This window comes from Channa argus, chromosome 9 (genome assembly GCF_033026475.1).
Source record: "Channa argus isolate prfri chromosome 9, Channa argus male v1.0, whole genome shotgun sequence".
Taxonomy (NCBI): Eukaryota; Metazoa; Chordata; class Actinopteri; order Anabantiformes; family Channidae; genus Channa; species Channa argus.
The window spans coordinates 16,406,875-16,424,551 of NC_090205.1; the positions used below are offsets into that span (position 1 = coordinate 16,406,875).

Genomic DNA, 17,677 nt, shown 5'->3' on the forward strand with positions numbered 1-17,677 from the left:
TTCACCTGGAGCCAACTTGAACAATAGTTGACTCATAATGGACACCTCGTTCAGCCAATCAAATAGTGATCACCGTTTGATGACATGCTCTCTCACCCTGGTTCGACCTTTTAAGCAGCTGGTCTGACTGTTGCTGGGGATCCAGCATCATGTGACCTGGTGGCTACGACGTTGTATTATCTACTACTAACTTGCATTTCCTGCAGATTTCTGGTTTTCACCTGCAGGGGAATTAATAGCCGAGCTGTGTGGATCTGTAAACCAATAAAAAAGATCGCTCTTTTTTTCAGTCGTTCTCAGTCTACCTCACCAATTCACACACACACAGTCACACGACCACTGGTAATGTCAGTACACATTTCTTCAAAGTTAAACATATTATCTCAGGAAATAACTTCTTTGTGATTAAAACTAACTCATTGCTTTCACATGACTGTCAATTAACTGTGCGTATAAACGGGAAGTTAATTATTCTAACGTAAAATGGCCAATTAAACTGCTAAATGTGTTTTCATTTAAACACTAAATGGTAAATGGATAATAGTAAATACACACGATGTGACCATGCAGCGCCCTGTCATCGTGGTTTCTGACCAAATAGTTTAAATTGATTATGCAGACATGCGTCAAATGGTCAGATTTCTGCATATGGGTTAAAAGGTTTAATGCAAACCAGAAGCTTCATGCAAATGTGGACGGTGGTAAGTAGCAGTAACCGTGACGGTAACAACGGATCGAGCTAATTACACATTCTAAATACAGTTACTACATTATTTTACTTTTGAATATTCCAAATGCAGTGTATGGAATTTGTACTTTACTAACTCCTACCATAAAGCCCACCTAAAAACGTCCGGGCGTGACCAAATAGGTTTAATGGGGTTAGGTTAATTAAAAGGCTAATTGTAAGAAACAGGAGCTGGCTGATGTATGGCTGGTGAACAATAGTGTCCTCTAGAGGTGGATGTATCTATGATATACATTTCTCCCTCCTCCTTGCCCACTCTGCCCTTGTGTACTTTGAGTACAGGACAGTCAGAGCCCTGTTCTTGGACTGATGGGTCTTCTGTGGCTGGTGTAATAAAGCGTCACTTTGCCGGAAATAACAGAGGACCTTATGCTATGTGATGCTGGCTGCACTTGGACGCATGTGGATCCGTGTTTTTGTTGGTATATGCGGTATAAAGACAAACTTACCGCCCGGACCAATAGTCATCTGAAATTTTTAGCCCGACTTGATTGGCTACAAGGTGTTGCTGTAAGATTACAACGAGATCAGTAATTCCATCGCTGCAGAACAATAAGGCCATAAGACTATTTTGGCGACTGCGTCAACTGGAGTGTTTTCTGCGTCACTCTCCATTCTGCCCGCTCCTATCACGTTTCCCTCTCTGGGGACTAAATTGGTTCCCCCATGACAACTGGCTGCAGGCCCACTAATTATCCCCCCTTCCTCCTCCAGCAGCTCACATACACTACCAGCTCTATGAATAGACAGGCCACACCGCAGACCCCACCCCATCTGAGGTCTAAATTTGGAACACAATTGAAATACAGAAATCCTGTCAGAAGATAACGAAGAATAATATTGACCCTCGCTTCATTAGGCCTATTTCATACAACTGTAGTGAGTCTGGCATATCAGCCTCATTGTGACGTAACTTTGCCAATGTTCACTCAATGTTACACTTAAATAATGACAACAAGTCAACTCCATGTTAGTCAGTGGAGATGTGTGCATAAACACAGTACACCTTCAAAAAGGCACCTGGGTGGGATAAGACCACTCAACTCAGAAGTTAAACCTTACCTCTATCAGGGAAATAAAGGTGTTTGCTTATGTATTGAGCAAAACAAAGTTCATTGCAGAATCACATGAAATAACACCCATGAGTATTAAGACCAAGTCATCGTCGCACGCAGCTTTCACTTTGCAGACCTGTGATAAAACAGGGAAATCTTGAATCAGAGATTAAAGTCTACCTAAAATAAGCCTGACTTAAGTCCCCTGCAAACACAAAGGTGTCTGAACTGACTTTAGGTGGGTTTCTCTACTACATAATGTCCATGTGGGCAGCAACATGGAACACATACCACAAGACAAACACACTCGCTAGAAAAATTGGGGCTTGAGAAAGTTCCCATGCGGATTGGCCCAAGTCGGTGTCGACGCCGATGACGTCGCGCTGTGAAACACGTGGGCCACGGTATCCAGAGCTCACATAAACAAAGCCACATTGGACAGACTGGGTAGTCGAAGCTCGTGTTGCTGTCAGTGCGCGGAGTCACACGGTTTTCCAGCCTGGCATTGTTGGGTATCGACGCTTATGATTTGGAGCTTTTAACAAAATTGATGAATACCTCCTGCATGCTTAACGCATGGATTGAGAGCCACGATCCTGATGTGAGAGAGGTAAGATTCACTCATCTGTTTCTTCGTAACATAATCTGTGCCCGTGCTTTACTTGCACCGCCTTCACCGAGCGAATTGAACCCTTTTTCTTTCTCGTTTTTTTTTCTAACCTTAAACTGAAATGACCCAAAACTGAGTAGGACTCGGGCTGTTTAGATGTGCGGGTGTAAAATATAGTTCAGCTGAATGTTCTGCTTTTTCAAGTTGCCTCTAATGTGGGGTGCGCAAAGTTGGTCTGTTCGCTCAGAACAATTCCACACTTTATAACAACAAAACGTGTGCATTTTGATTTTAATTTGCATGTCTTTTTTTCCATGACCTGTTCAAGATTTTTATAAAACTCTTGCAAAATGCGACGCGCAATAAGAATATAGGTGAAGTTTCTGCGCAGTTGTGCAAGTTGATTCCGGCTTATTCGGGTGTTTCGTGTTAGATATTGTTTTGTTTTATTATCTAGTGAATGACAGAGTTGTGTGTTTTATTAGGGGAAGATCCACAACAGAGCCGCCTTTTTGAATCCTGACACCCATTTAACTCCTGACATTACCCATTTCAAGTGTCATCGAAAAACTGTCAGAAGACTTGAGGTATGATACTGATGCTGAAATGCTTTGTAAAGAAAATAAAATACATATTGTTTGGTTGTTTTTCATGTGAATTTACGTTGCTTCCGACTTTACTCACTGAGGCAAATTACTCATACCTTGTTTTAGAGTAAATTTAGATTTCGTTGAGTAAACTGTAAAAGTTTATGCATAGTTTAAACACAGCAAACTGATTTTTGCCGTTTTGGTTTTCAGCCATGCCCTGCGTTCAGGCTCAGTATGGATCATCACCTCAAGGAGCTAGTCCTGCTTCCCAGAGCTACAGCTACCACACCGCAGGAGAATACAGCTGCGACTTCCTAACACCCGAGTTTGTTAAGTTTAGTATGGACTTGACCAACACCGAGATCACAGCAACTACTTCTCTCCCAAGTTTTAGTACATTCATGGACAACTATAACACCAGTTACGACGTTAAACCGCCCTGTCTGTATCAGATGCCCCACTCTGGAGAGCAGTCCTCTATCAAGGTGGAGGACGTCCAGATGCACAGCTACCATCAGCAGAGCCACCTGCCACCTCAATCAGAAGAAATGATGGCTCACTCTGGGCCTATGTACTTCAAACCCTCGTCGCCTCATGCCCCGAGTACACCAAACTTCCAAGTTCAGCCTAATCACATGTGGGAGGACCCTGGCTCGCTTCACAGTTTCCACCAGAACTATGTTGCGGCCACGTCTCATATGATAGACCAGCGCAAGAATCCGGTGTCAAGGCTCTCACTGTTCTCCTTCAAGCAGTCCCCGCCCGGAACTCCCGTTTCGAGCTGTCAGATGCGGTTCGATGGACCGCTGCACGTCTCCATGAACCACGACAACCCGGGCGCGCACCGCGGCCTGGACGGCCAGAGTTTTGCGATGCCCAGCGCCATAAGGAAGCAGGCTGGGCTGGCCTTTCCTCATTCCCTGCAGCTCGGCCACGGGCACCAGCTGGTGGACAGCCAAGTGCCATCGCCCCCGTCCCGAGGATCTCCGTCAAACGAGGGTCTATGTGCGGTATGTGGAGACAACGCAGCCTGCCAGCATTATGGAGTTAGAACCTGCGAGGGCTGCAAAGGATTTTTCAAGGTGGGCTGACATGACAGTAATGATGAATCAGTGTTATTGTTATTACCTGGATAAAATGCTGTGCGTTGTGAATTACTCACGGCGCCCACGTGTTAAATTCTGTCCCAACAATAATAACTGTAGAATCGCATTTTCATTGAGAGCCACTATAAATGTGATTAAGCAACAGCTGGATGCGTGAGTAAAATAACTTTATGTGGCAGTCAAATCTACCCACACACAGCTGTTCTCAGAGGAACAAGTAAAATATGAAAGACCACGAATGTGTATTTGCAGACTGACTATTCCCTCTTGTCGGTTCATACAGAAGAGTCTGAAACAGGAGATGAGACAGATATTATATCGTTTTCATCTCTTCACTTTTTCATGTTGTGTTGTGCAGCAATCCACCGCCCGTGCACTACACGGCACAGCTTTACACCTACAGGCCTAAAGAGTGACATTGTGTTTTTCTTTCTTTCCCCCCCTCAGCGCACCGTTCAGAAAAATGCAAAATACGTGTGTTTAGCAAATAAAAACTGTCCTGTTGACAAACGCCGAAGAAATCGTTGTCAGTTCTGCCGTTTCCAGAAGTGCCTTGTCGTCGGAATGGTGAGAGAAGGTATGTTTAGGCCACACTTAACACATACATTAGACCAGTGGTTTTTAGTTCCACACTGATACACTGGGAAAGCCCTGTGCGTAAAATACTTGATTGGTATTTCGTCCATATTTAAGCATTTTGTTTACTTATACATGTCATATTTCTCTCTACGTAGTTGTCCGAACGGATAACCTGAAGGGTCGGAGAGGACGCCTACCATCAAAACCCAAAAGTCCCCAGGAGCCTTCCCCTCCCTCGCCGCCGGTGAGCCTCATAAGCGCTCTTGTTAGGGCCCATGTGGACTCCAACCCCTCCATGTCTGCTTTGGACTACTCCAGAGTAAGTAGTCCAAGTAGTGCCACAAAAAAATAAATCACACGAGAAATACTCCAAAAAAGAAAGAAAAAAAAGTAGAAAAGGTCAGCAACTATTACTGATGTTTAAAAAAATCCAGAAAGGACAAGATTGACGACGTTTAAAATTTACTCTTGCTTTAACGATGAACTACTAAAAACTTTTCTGTAATACATTGCAGAATTCCTAACTTTGTCAGGCATAATGTGGCATATTTTTGTCCTAAGTAAATTGCGCTGAAATAGAGAACTTAATAAAAAGAAGACATGAATTTAATAGTAAATATCACCCTCTCTCTCCTGAAATGGCCATTTGCAATTTCACGGATTATATATTTTAAAGGACCTCATTAAGGCGCTGTTTAAATTAAATTCCAGTTCCAGGCTAACCCTGACTACCAAATGACTGGAGACAACACTCAGCACATCCAGCAGTTCTACGATCTCCTGACGGGCTCCATGGAGATCATCCGGGGATGGGCGGAGAAGATTCCTGGCTTTTCTGATTTACCGAAGCAAGATCAAGATCTCCTCTTTGAATCCGCCTTCCTTGAACTTTTCGTCCTGCGGCTGGCGTACAGGTAGGCTGCGTAATTAAAAAACAAAACAATCTGGGCTTTAGATAATCATCAGCACCCCCTTCAAGCTTCATTGCTTTGGGTTTTATTAGCTGCCCAATAATTAGAAGGCTCTTAAATTCACATTTATCGCCAAGCGTAATTAATGGCATTTTCCTATTAATTGCAGGTCCAACCCCGTGGAAGGCAAACTTATATTTTGTAATGGAGTGGTGTTACACAGGCTACAGTGCGTTCGTGGATTTGGAGAGTGGGTGGACGCTATCGTGGAGTTTTCTTCCAACTTGCAGAGCATGAACATCGACATCTCAGCTTTCTCCTGCATCGCAGCTCTGGCCATGGTAACAGGTGCGTAAAGGCGGCTGCTCCTTTGGAAACTCTGCCTGAACCACAGTGCACGAAAAACAGAGAAAGTTAATGCGCAGGAAATAATTCTTCCCTCTTTCTTTGTGTGTTGATATTCCAGAGAGACACGGTCTTAAGGACCCCAAAAGAGTCGAGGATCTTCAAAATAAGATAGTCAACTGTCTCAAAGATCAAGTGACATTCAATGGCGGTGGATTGAATCGTCCCAACTACTTGTCAAAACTCTTGGGAAAGCTCCCTGAACTGCGCACACTATGTACCCAAGGTCTGCAGCGTATCTTTTACCTAAAACTAGAAGATCTAGTCCCCCCGCCAGCAATAATTGACAAACTTTTCCTCGACACCCTACCTTTCTGAGTCTGACTCGATGGCGAGACCTCAAAGAACTTCCAAAAGACTGTTTGAGTCAGACTTGGCAGATTTTTAACGTTATTATTTCTGAATATTTGCAAGCTCCGTAGGCTAATAAAAACAACAGTACATTATTATGATTCTTTAAAAGATAAACAGGAAGAAAGAGAACATGTGGTTGCGGTGTAGGCCTTTAATTCTCCGAAAGCTTTTTTTTTTTCTTTTTCCTGTTTTTAGTGCCAAACGAGTGAATCCTCGCGGGGAATTCCTCTGCAGTGGACAAATTGTCAGCAGTTAATCCGGTCTTGCAATCACTTACTGTTTATTTACCATCGGCTCTACTGATTCAACATACTCAGATGTAATATATTCAATTTATATATATGAACGCACACGCACACACATACTGTATATTATGATAGATTATGTGATGCCTACAATGCATCGGTTTATAACATGTGTACAAAGTTTGTTATAATGAAAAAAAATTCTTTTCTTTTCTGACTCGTGCCTATGTGTTTCTGACAGGTTACCAAAAGTATCCAGAAAAGACAACGCATGTTTTAGTTTTTTCCCCCACCTTCTCTTTTTATTTTATAGGCACTTGCTGAGGTGATGTCTATATATATTATATACCGGACACTATGTAGTCTGCTAGATTTGATACAGATTCGTAGTTATGGCACTCCTTTTATGTATGATGCATATGTGGAAAAATATCTCATCTGTATAGAAAATGAGGGACCCATGGTGTTTGTAAAACTGTCAGACATTCCTTGTTTGTATGTGCTGTAAGTATTGTTGCTGTTGAATATAAACGTTTCTATATATTTATTATTTCTATTGCCAAGAGCTACACTAAGCATGGTGCAATTTAAACGATTTCCAAACATCCAAGTTCAAGCTGAGCACGTTGTCTATGTTTCATGTCTCATAAGCGTCTAGGTAGTTATAATTTCACACGTTTGGAAACTTCATCTCATACCAAGAGGGTAGTTGAGTGCGTGATTAAGGCCCACATCTTAGGCACCATGATGTACTTACAACTTCTGTAACGCGTTTGGTGCCGAATTTCAAAACTTTAGAGAGAAAGAAATATTTAATGTTTACAAATAAAACGTTTAAATCAATCATTTGCTAAACAATTTCTCTGAAATTAATTTATTCTTCAAATTAAAACCCATCTGGTTGAAATAAGTTGCTTTACTGCTTTAGAAAAAGAAATGTTACTATTTTCAAATTCCAACTCATTTTTCAACTTATTTCCTGGAGTACAGGCATCAGTGCTTACAGGCCTGTTTGCAAAACATTTTTTTTCTTTTACCAACATACTTTTATGGAGCGTGAAATTATACAGAACTATTTAATTCAGACGACTAAAAGCGGTTATTGCCTTTGGAGACTATGAATATGTCGCAAATAATTGGCAGGCCTACTCGTCATTTAACTTTTTTACATTTTTTTATGTTTAGACAAAAATATATTGCTTTCTAAATGCACATTATTTGACTATTGCAAATGTTTTTATGTCTATAGTGAGTCAAAATTTCACGCATCAAAATAATATTTGATTGCACTTTTAATTTGGGGATCACACACAAGTTTTTCTCATGCGTGCGTGTCTATATTTCATCAGTGTAAGAGGATTCATCAGCCTATCCCCGGCTGTCAGAACCTCTTCATTTGCTAATGTCTGTCTGTGATTGACAAATGAAAAACGCTACAACGGAATAAATATGTGAAATTGTATTTTTCGTTAGGATCCAACGACTTATTTATGAAGTACATTTCATTTTAAAATGGACATCGGATTTTATGAATCAGTATATTCCATTGGATGTTCTTGGCTGATGGGAAAGATGCAAATAAAAGTGAAGTTGGTCTTTCTAGACAGACTCTTGCTTGTTGCTTAACAGTGAGAGCATTGAAAAAGACGTGTCCACTTTTATCTGAATTCGCATTTTTTTCTGCTGTACTTTATTACTTTTGTTTATTTAGGTTGTAAGCGCGCTTCCAACCTCCTTTCTCACCCCGACGCGTCAGACCAGAACCAAAACATTTTTGCAGCTCTCTAATTAAGAAGGCACCGCGTTCAGTGTGCATTTGAAAAAGGTGAGACCTGGCGGCGCACAGGTAAACACATTTTGAGTGCGTCATTTTAATTTTTGTGTTCCTGTAAAGTTTTACAGGTGTAAGCTATGAAAACATAAAGAAGCCTAGTTTTTTCATAGTTTTGAAGCAACCCTGTTATTCCAGTCAACCTCCCACAAACCCCCGGGAGTCCAGCTCCGCGCTTCTGGCTTCCTCCTCTGCGTCACCTCCCGCTTCACACATTAAAACCCCACAGGTTACAGTCAAGCGGAAAGTCTCACTGTGTATATAATGTGTATTTAATATCGTTTACTGATCGCACTCTTAGAACCACAATTGAAGCAACATTGAGACGCGCATCCGATCTGCATATTGTAGCCCGTAATAGCAGAAATGAAAGTCATTTAGAAACGTATAGAAAACGGCAGTGACTGCCATGCACACAGAGAAGCAGTGCCGCTGTCAAAAAGCCTTTCCTTTAGTCTGTCAGAAGCGAGAAGTGACGCCAGGCTCTGAGGCATGTCTGGGACTTATCCTCAATGATTCCACATTTATCACATGATCAAGACGAAGGGAACAGCTTATTTTGAGAGATATTAGCGGCAGGCAATAAATTGTCTAAATAATTAGATCGTCACTGTAAAGTGCTAATTCCAAGGCAAATTGGGATTACACTCAGAACCAGTTTGCTGACATTTAACAGATCTGTTGAAAGGGTGCATTACAATGTCACAAGTTCTCTCTATTGACAAAGTACAGTTAGGTTTTCAACATGTCTATCTGAACACAATAAAACATGACACATGTAGCTAATACTTTTGTCACTGTTTGTGCATGATTATATATCCTTTGAGTCTAAATTGATTAAGACCCTATGACTTAATTTCCTCCCCACTCTTGACATCAGCAGAAGGTTAGACATGATCATGTCAGCAGAAGTAGAACTGGAAGAGAGGAAAGAAATCATTTTCCGCTTGTTCAGTTTTTGTTGGCTGCACAGCGAGCAACAAACCAGAGCCGTCTAGTGAAGGTGGCCGTCTTGTGTCTGCTGCTAAGTGCTTATACACAAAGTGAGAAAGACAACAAATTTTAAGACTGAGTCCCAGCTTGTGACAGTTCTGCTTCACCTGCAGGCAGCACACGGACTCTTGTGGGTTATGTTGCATGCACAGCTGCCTTTTTGTTTGAGGTGTGATGCAATTTGACTGGTTAACCTGTGTGGTGCTTTATGTTGTTACGAAGCTGTAGGTGTGTTTGTAAGTCGCTACAGTCTGCACAGTTAGTTTGAACTGACCATTGACATCATCGGTTATAATAAGGAGGCCTTACTCTGCAACACACTTTTTGATAAATGATTAATGTTTTGACAGTTGGCCACAGTCTGTAGGTACAATGTGTGAATTATGTCAAGAAGCCAAGATAAGAAAGACCATTGCTCCGTCTGAGGTGGGAGAGCCCTTGACCCTTCACCTCCGAACTATAACTTGGTAGACATCTGGAGAGGAAACCTCTCTGTGGCTATGACCGAAATTACACTTGGAAAGAAGGGGAAATATAAATACATTTTAGAGAGTGGATTGACAATAAAATAGAAAAACTACATACTGTATGCTACAAGCAGTTCTGCTACTTTGCCTAAAATACATATTTCTATGATTCCCACAGATGAGATTCTGTACATTATTTGTCCACTAGATACAGATGAGGATTTTGTACGTAGTTCGTAGTCTTCTCCAACTCAGATAAAATTAAGCCTTGAATAAATTACGCTGAAGTACTGTCTTTCTTTTTATTTTATGAGTGGCATTAAAAGTTATTTGAAGTACAGAGTGAGAGTCTTATGAGAAAGCTTGAAATAGATCCATATGACTAAAATTCTATTAGCGTCCTCTTTATTACCTGGATTTCTTTAAAATAAAAGACACATATATATATAGATAGATATCTATATATCTCTCTATATATACATGACACATCCAACTTTTTTAGCATGTCTGTGAACTCTATTTCTTGTACTATTTCGCTCAGTTATTTATGGCTTTGAAATAATTCTTCCACCTTTCTTTCATATGGTGCATTCAGTCCACGCTGTTACATTTAGAATCATTTACTATCACATTACCTTTCCCTCTATTCAGGCAGGTTGCTTTCCCAGCCTGCAGTCAAACATGTTGATTACACAACTTATGAATCTAACAAGTCCTGCCCACTATAGCTCTAAACAAAATGAATGAATAATGAGCTGAATGATGGCGCTTTGGATACGACTGTCTATAGTTATATTACTGTGACTATTTGATTTACCATATTGAAAAGCTGATGATTGTCCAATAAATAATGCAAAATGCTGATTTCCAAGTGCCGAGGCAGGATAAGAAATCCACCTTGCATATAGATGGAAGTGAGCCATGTCTGTCCCTCTCAGCCTGTGGCCCAGAGCAGCTTTATCATTCATATGACTAAACAGACAATCAATTCAGCAGCCATGTATGAAGGATGAAGGGATGCGACAAGCTGTGAATGATGAGGAGCCAAAAATCAAAGGCCTCACACCTTCTTAGCTCTATAATGGCCATTACCAGCCCAGACAGCACCAGTAAAATGAGGTTAATCATTCGCACAGATCCTTTTAAAGAAGATTGACTGAACTTGATGTCTAGTCAGATCACTCATAAATATTTACTTGAAATCAAACAGCTGTGTATGCTCTGTTATTGCACATTGATTTCTGACGAATGCCATCAAATTATTGTTTCGAGTGTGGTCAGCCCAATGCCTGTAGACTCAATTATGCTAACCACAAGAAATTAATAATGCAATGAAATAGGCAGGACACTATGTTGGGGGGTGTTGGTTTGGGTTTGTGCAGGAAACTGTAGATTTAGGGGGAAAAAATAGGATGATTGTACAACTTATCAAATAATCATCCGCAACCAGATTAGTTCAGATGACACATTCAGGGCTGATACATGGTACAGTCTATCCAAATCAAACAGCCTCACAGTTTAAATTTATGGGAATGGTATGTATCAGTATCGAACACATGGACTCACTCCTTTGACCTTATTGACAAAATGAAATCGGAAATTTCCTTTGTAGAAAGAGTTAATGTTTCCTCAGGCAGACATGTTTCCAATTCAATTAGTTTTAATGAAGCTGGTGCTCAGTGGTCACTGAAGTAGAAAAAACAGGCATAAATGCCTGATGGTAATAGAGGACATATTAAGGAGTAAGGGATCGGACACACGGTGCGTGTTTCTAAGTAGCGAAAAATGCCTCTATCAGGCTGGTAGGAGCCAGTGGCTTGAGAAGCAGTGAATTGTATGAGCCTCAAATGATGCATTAGGTCTCTGGGGCGAGGCTCGAGGACACTAGGAGCAAACTGTAAAAACACAGAATCTAGTTTTGATGACGAATGTGGGGTATCAAAGACCAGTATCACAATAATCTCACCTACATAATCCTATCACAGCAGTGCACCACATAAATAAATTCTTTCTTGGATTAAAAGTATTTGGTAATATTATTAAGTTTGTAATCCCTGCATCTAAAAATTTTACCTATTACCTGCTTTGCCTCTCTGCCACACACCTAATTAACGCCTTCCACTGTAACAATGTGACTGAATGCACGGGTGCAGACTATCCCTATCTCTAATGTCAGCGTGTAAAATGTCAACATGGTCAAATGCACTGGCTCAGTTCCTGCAAGAATTTGCCCTCATCCTGTGTTACGGTTTGTGCTGCTGCTCTATGTGAAGTGAAACATATAAACACACCCATGCACATATAATCTCTTTATGTGTCTGAGTCAAATCATGTGTGTGTGTTGTCCTCCATCAGCTTCTTAGAGCTATAGTTCTGTCTTCTGCAGCCTTCTTCACAAGCATCTGTACGAATTAATGCGTTCTTGACTAAGAAAGCAGGCACATGGGTGGTGTCCTGGTGGGCTAGAGGATAAAGGAACATCCCTGGTTTGATTCCAGGTGGGGAACAGTGTTGCATGTCAATCAATCACCTGTCTCATATCTCATTTGTCTCCTCTATTCACTCTGTCATATGCAAATGGGAAATCATTTGCAAAAACGGAGGCATCATTCTACTATTTAAATTTCAATCAGTTTTCAATCAGTCCTACGCATTTAGAGGAATACAGATTTAGCAGAAATTATGTTTGGAAAAACACAACGCTTAACAGCAAACAAAATGTTTACAGCGGGATTACCAATAGTTCAACTGGAGAGTTCTTGTGAGCACCAAGATCTCTACAGTGTCACCACTTGTTTTAACAAGCAGACAGAAAATGTGGCTGTTATGCATGTAGCATCCTATCAACACATTGTAGCTTCAGAGCTGAATCAAATCAAGTTTGGTAAGGGCAATAAAATATATTTGTTTTGTTGCCTTTATTTGTATGTGATTCTCGGGACAAACAGCTCAACAACTTCACCACATCTTTTTACCTCATTCTTCCCCAAGTTGACAAAACAAGCCTGAAATGCAGTCATACTTATCTGCTAGCTGTTCTTGTTTGCATGGATACATGCATTCTAGACACATACCCTCAACACAAACAGATGGCTATAGACAGGGTTTTATGGTTTTACACATTTACAGTGAGAGGGTGACAATAGTAGAGTGGTGGATAATTCAAGGGTCAGGAAAGGAAAGCTGTGTCTCTGTGTGTGTGTGTGCTGGACAAAAGGGGATGTGGGAGGGGGTGTGGGTGTGTGTGTGACAACAGACAGAAGAGCTCCAGCACAGGCTCCCACACAGCTTTGTCATATCACTTGGAGATTAGGAACACACACATCAAGCCGGGCTTAGCCTGCTGCAATAATGCACCTGCCAGCTCTCAAGATCCACTCAACCCTTGTTCAACCCCTTGCTCCTACATGTTAACACAAAGGCATGCACACACAGAAATGACCACATGACTAAATATTGACTCTCTTCTGTAATGTACACATAAGAGGTTAGAATTTTAGAGTGGAACAAATTAATTGATAACACCAGTAAACATCTGAAAAGGCTGGGAGCTAGGAAAAGTGGATGTTTTACATGAAAAGTCTGAAAGTCGGTGTCCCACTTCATGACAGAGTTCCCTGAGAGAAGAAGAGCGGGCAGCTCTAACAGATTCATCTCCATCTCTAGGATTCAAGGTCATCCAACCTAGTCATCCTAGAAGCACTTGAAAAATATGGAGTGAAGACTGGAGATATCCTTTCCCCCAAAAAGAGTGTAAAAGGAAGACGGACTGAAGAGAATCACTGACCTTCAAACAAGCTCTCTATCCATATAGAGTAGGGGAAGACATGCACAATCCATCAAAAATGCACATGAACTTTTCCTCTTCAAATAGTTCCCGCTTGAATAGCAGTCAATGGATCAACTATGAATATTGCATGTACTGAATTGAAGGGGATCAGATTGAAATCACTGTGAAAAAACAAACCTGAGATTTCAGAATGTATTTAAAGAAAAAAGTTTTGGGGTATTATTTTTTGTTGTGAAGAGTATTAGGATGAACAATAGATTTGAATTCGGCTTTGTTATTTTAATCAAATAATCCTGATTCCTTCTTAAAGTATGTGTAAATAATCTAAATCATCTAAAAAGTAAAAAGCAGAAATCATGTAACACAATTAATAAAGTGTAAAAAAAAAAAAAAAATCCCAGCCCACCCCATGGTCATGAAACTGCCTTCTGCTACAGTCCCTCTTCAGGAATGGAAAGATCAGTGTTAATTTTCAGCTGGTCTTTGATTGGATGAACCTGCCTCCCTCTTGCACGACATGGCTACCACAGGTCAGTGGCTGGTGCAGTGTAGCATGAAACAAACAAATAGAAAAAGGCACCTTGTGGCACTTGACTTTCGCCAGAATGCAACTGACAGCAAGCCTGCCAGCGTCCTATAATAATGACTGGTGCCTCCTAACCAGAGAATGGCAGAGAGAGGGAGGAGAGGAGGCATGGAGGGGAGAGAGAGGAAAAGAGAGCCGGCAAAGGGCAAAAAGATGGATTAATGGCTGAAGAGGCTTAGGAAAGAAGGTAGCATGTTAAGGTTTGGAAATCTACGAACAGGTGACAACAGAGAACCAGCTGCAGTAAAAAACAGATCACAATGCCAAACTTATAGAAGTCAAATATGAATTGTGAATTCTAAAACATAAGATGTTCTCAAACATCTGATAAAAGCAAAGTATTAACATAGTTTAAATGAATGAATTCTACTACATGATCAGTGCACTAGAAGAATGTAATGCGTGTTGAGTTTCCTATGGGACAAACTTAATGTCACACTGTCCCCTAAATACAAATAAAATTCAAATCACTGGATGTGAGTGTCTTTGCTTTGTGTAAAGCCACTCAGTTCCTCTATCAATGGAAGCTTTAGCTACAGTTTTAGAGAAGGCATGTAGAAAGCCTCTGATGCGATCTAAAAAGGGTTCTGTAATAAGAAGGTTCTACGATGGAAGGGGGCCTTTTTTCGGTTCCTAATTTATTTAGTTTATGCTGTGTTTGGCAGAAAACAAACATGTGCACATGAAGCACATTGGTGGCAGCATCGTGTTGTGGGGATTCTGATAGTCTTGCAAAAGTAGAGTGTAAAATGAACACAGCAAAATATAAGGAAAGCCAGGAAGAAATCAGTCTAAAGTCAGTCAAAAGTACTATGGCTTGTAAGACAATTTCCAACAAGAGAATGGGCCTTATGCAAGAACCACTCACAGATTTGTGAGATTAACTTTGTGCAGTGGCTGAGTCAGAGTCAATGTCTTTTATGTTGTAAAATAAAAGGTGAAAAATTCCAAGGGGGGGGTGAAGGCTTTTAATAGGTACTGTATTAAGGCGTATTAATGGGCAGATATATATTAAAAATTAAACACAGCATAGAAGAAGTGATCTTGAAGCAAAGTTGTTATTGTGGATAATCTAAGCCCCAGGATTTGACTAGGAAAAAGCAAGTGGGAATAAAATAGAAGACAATCTAACCTACAACAGGTTTTTTTCTTCAATCATCCAGTGTTGACTGGATAAATTAGTGAAGCAGCCTCTTAAGATCTTTTTAGATGTTAAATACAATAAATATATGCAAAGAAATAGGACAAACATTTTCTCACTGTACCCATTTATTAAGTCTAACAAATCATTAAGAAAAAATACAAGCTGGACAGAACACGGTGGATAGGATAGAAGAATGGGATAAGACAAGGGAACAGCAGGGCTACGGCTGATCATCCTGTGATATGACGAAGAAAATAAGTCTGATTATACCAGAGGCTGGGAGCATTCGACAGACAGTTGGGAGTCATCTCAAAACTCGGGAGGGAAGAGGCAAGACAAGAGGTCACAATTATGCCCCGCTAGCTGCACTCCCCTCCTCCTCATGAAGTCCTTTAATATATTCTGTTAGTTCCTGTATGGCACGGAGGGGAAATTCTAATTAAAGGGTGGGGGGAATTTTGACACATGTGAGGCAGAGATCAATATTTAGCACCATAATCAGCCATTCCTGATGACTTGACGTTGTCACTGTGAGCAGACTGAGGCTCTCCATTATAGTGCTTGGGAAAGAGCAGACAGGCAGACGAATAGGCAGGCAGCCAAGCAGACAGGCTGCAGAGGAGCAGCAAACTCCCAGGCCAAATCATGAATCAAAGCAAGTGATGCCTCTCGTGCTCCATTTTGCTTTCATTTTTATCTTCATTCATCCTGTTAAAGGAGAACAGTGAACTCTGTCAGACTGCTTTGTGATACGAGTGCAGGGAAAGTGGAAAAGGAAGGAAGAAAAATGCCATATGGGGATATGGTAGATCAGGAGGAAGAGCAGTTGTCAGGAGTTTGGACTGTGTGATGATTGTAAGGTACACAGATTATCCTTTCAACTCAGTGATTTCTCTCTTTGACAAATATTTCATTTTAATTTTGAACAGGAGCATTGCAATTTATCAGTCCATTACCAGACTGAAAATATTACTCAAGTGAACATATGCACTACATTAGATATTATTATGAATATTGCTATAAATAATTACTAATAGAAGCACACAAAAGCCAGAAAATAGCCCTTGTGAGGGTTAAACTAGAGACAAAATGAACAACAGAACCATAGTTCTCTGTAAAATGTAACAAAGTACAAATTTAAAGGAACATGAAATGGAGATACCCAAGTTCAAGTGAATAAATGCACACACACACTCACACATTCACACACAACATTTGTGGCATGTGAACGAGCCTGCTCCCCTGACACAGATAGTGACCACTGACTCAGTATCAAGAACATGGTGTTGTTTCCAGAGGGCAAGGAGAGAGTGTGAGGGGCAAAGGAGGGGGCATGTGGAGGTGTGCTTGTGTGTGTTAGTGGTGAGTGGGGGAGGGGGGCAGCCCATCCCTGCTTAGGGTGTCCCCTGTCTCCATGTGTCAGCCCATCTCCTTGTTCTTGCATGTCACTGACATACGCGTGGGTACTTACCAACCCAAGTTGCTCCAATTAATGGCCGTCCCACTGCGCTGTCCGCTACCAAGGCTAGCACACCGTGCAGTGTGCAGGCCTGGGTGACAAGATATGGTCTGGGATCTGTCTCTCCAGTGACATAGGGAAGGAATTTTAAGAAGGAAAAGTGATGCAAACACACACCGCCTCATGCTGCGCCCAGATAGGTAGATAACAAAGACTCTTTAAATGAGTGGCAGCGAGGAAGACACTGAAGATTCTCTAATTACTTGCTGCAATCTATCTAAGTCACTGGCCTTCTAATTTGATTTATCAGAATGCATGAAATCCGTTGGAATAATGCCCTTATTAGAAGGACAGAATTGACGGGGGGACAAGAGGTCTGTCGAGAGGAGGAGGGGAGCAGAAATTTAAGCATCAATTACAGTCAAAAGGAAAATTAATAGTTATTAATCCACAAACATAGCTATCGTTCTCTCTGCTACCTCTCTGCCTCTTGACAGAAGACAATCCACTTGCCCCACAACACATGCACATGGTCACATACGCAGCTCATGCACAGATATCGACATACCAGCATAAAGAATATATGTGAGTAATTTTCTTTTGGTTCACAGCACACACACACACACACACACACCCAAAAACATGTATTCATGAGTTGAAATAAGTAAATTCCCTTGTTAAAGAGGCATTTCACATAAAAAAAGAACAGTAACAAAGGAAAGATGCCATTAATATCTCTTACTCTGGACAGTTGTATCATTTTGTCCACTGGTAGATCAAAGGTCCTTAACTCTTTAACTAAAT

The 17,677-nt window shown here is 41.0% G+C and overlaps 1 protein-coding gene across 1 annotated transcript; it reads left to right on the top strand.

Moving 5' to 3' along the window:
- Positions 1–2,227: 2,227 nt before the first annotated feature.
- On the top strand, positions 2,228–7,146 carry nr4a2a (nuclear receptor subfamily 4, group A, member 2a). The gene is made up of 8 exons (XM_067517216.1): positions 2,228–2,413; positions 2,899–3,000; positions 3,214–4,085; positions 4,557–4,686; positions 4,844–5,007; positions 5,400–5,602; positions 5,769–5,947; positions 6,066–7,146. The coding sequence occupies exons 3-8, from the start codon at positions 3,216–3,218 to the stop codon at positions 6,320–6,322; spliced, it is 1,803 nt and encodes a 600-aa protein (XP_067373317.1). The 5' UTR covers positions 2,228–2,413; positions 2,899–3,000; positions 3,214–3,215; the 3' UTR covers positions 6,323–7,146.
- Positions 7,147–17,677: the final 10,531 nt, after the last annotated feature.

Bases quoted from the DNA above. Each gene is read 5' to 3' on its own strand.
- nr4a2a (XM_067517216.1), top strand. From the start codon at position 3,216: ATGCCCTGCGTTCAGGCTCAGTATGGATCATCACCTCAAGGAGCTAGT. The intron at 4,086-4,556 runs GTGGGCTGACAT...TCCCCCCCTCAG, and splicing joins GCTGCAAAGGATTTTTCAAG to CGCACCGTTCAGAAAAATGC. The intron at 5,008-5,399 runs GTAAGTAGTCCA...ATTAAATTCCAG, and splicing joins CTGCTTTGGACTACTCCAGA to TTCCAGGCTAACCCTGACTA.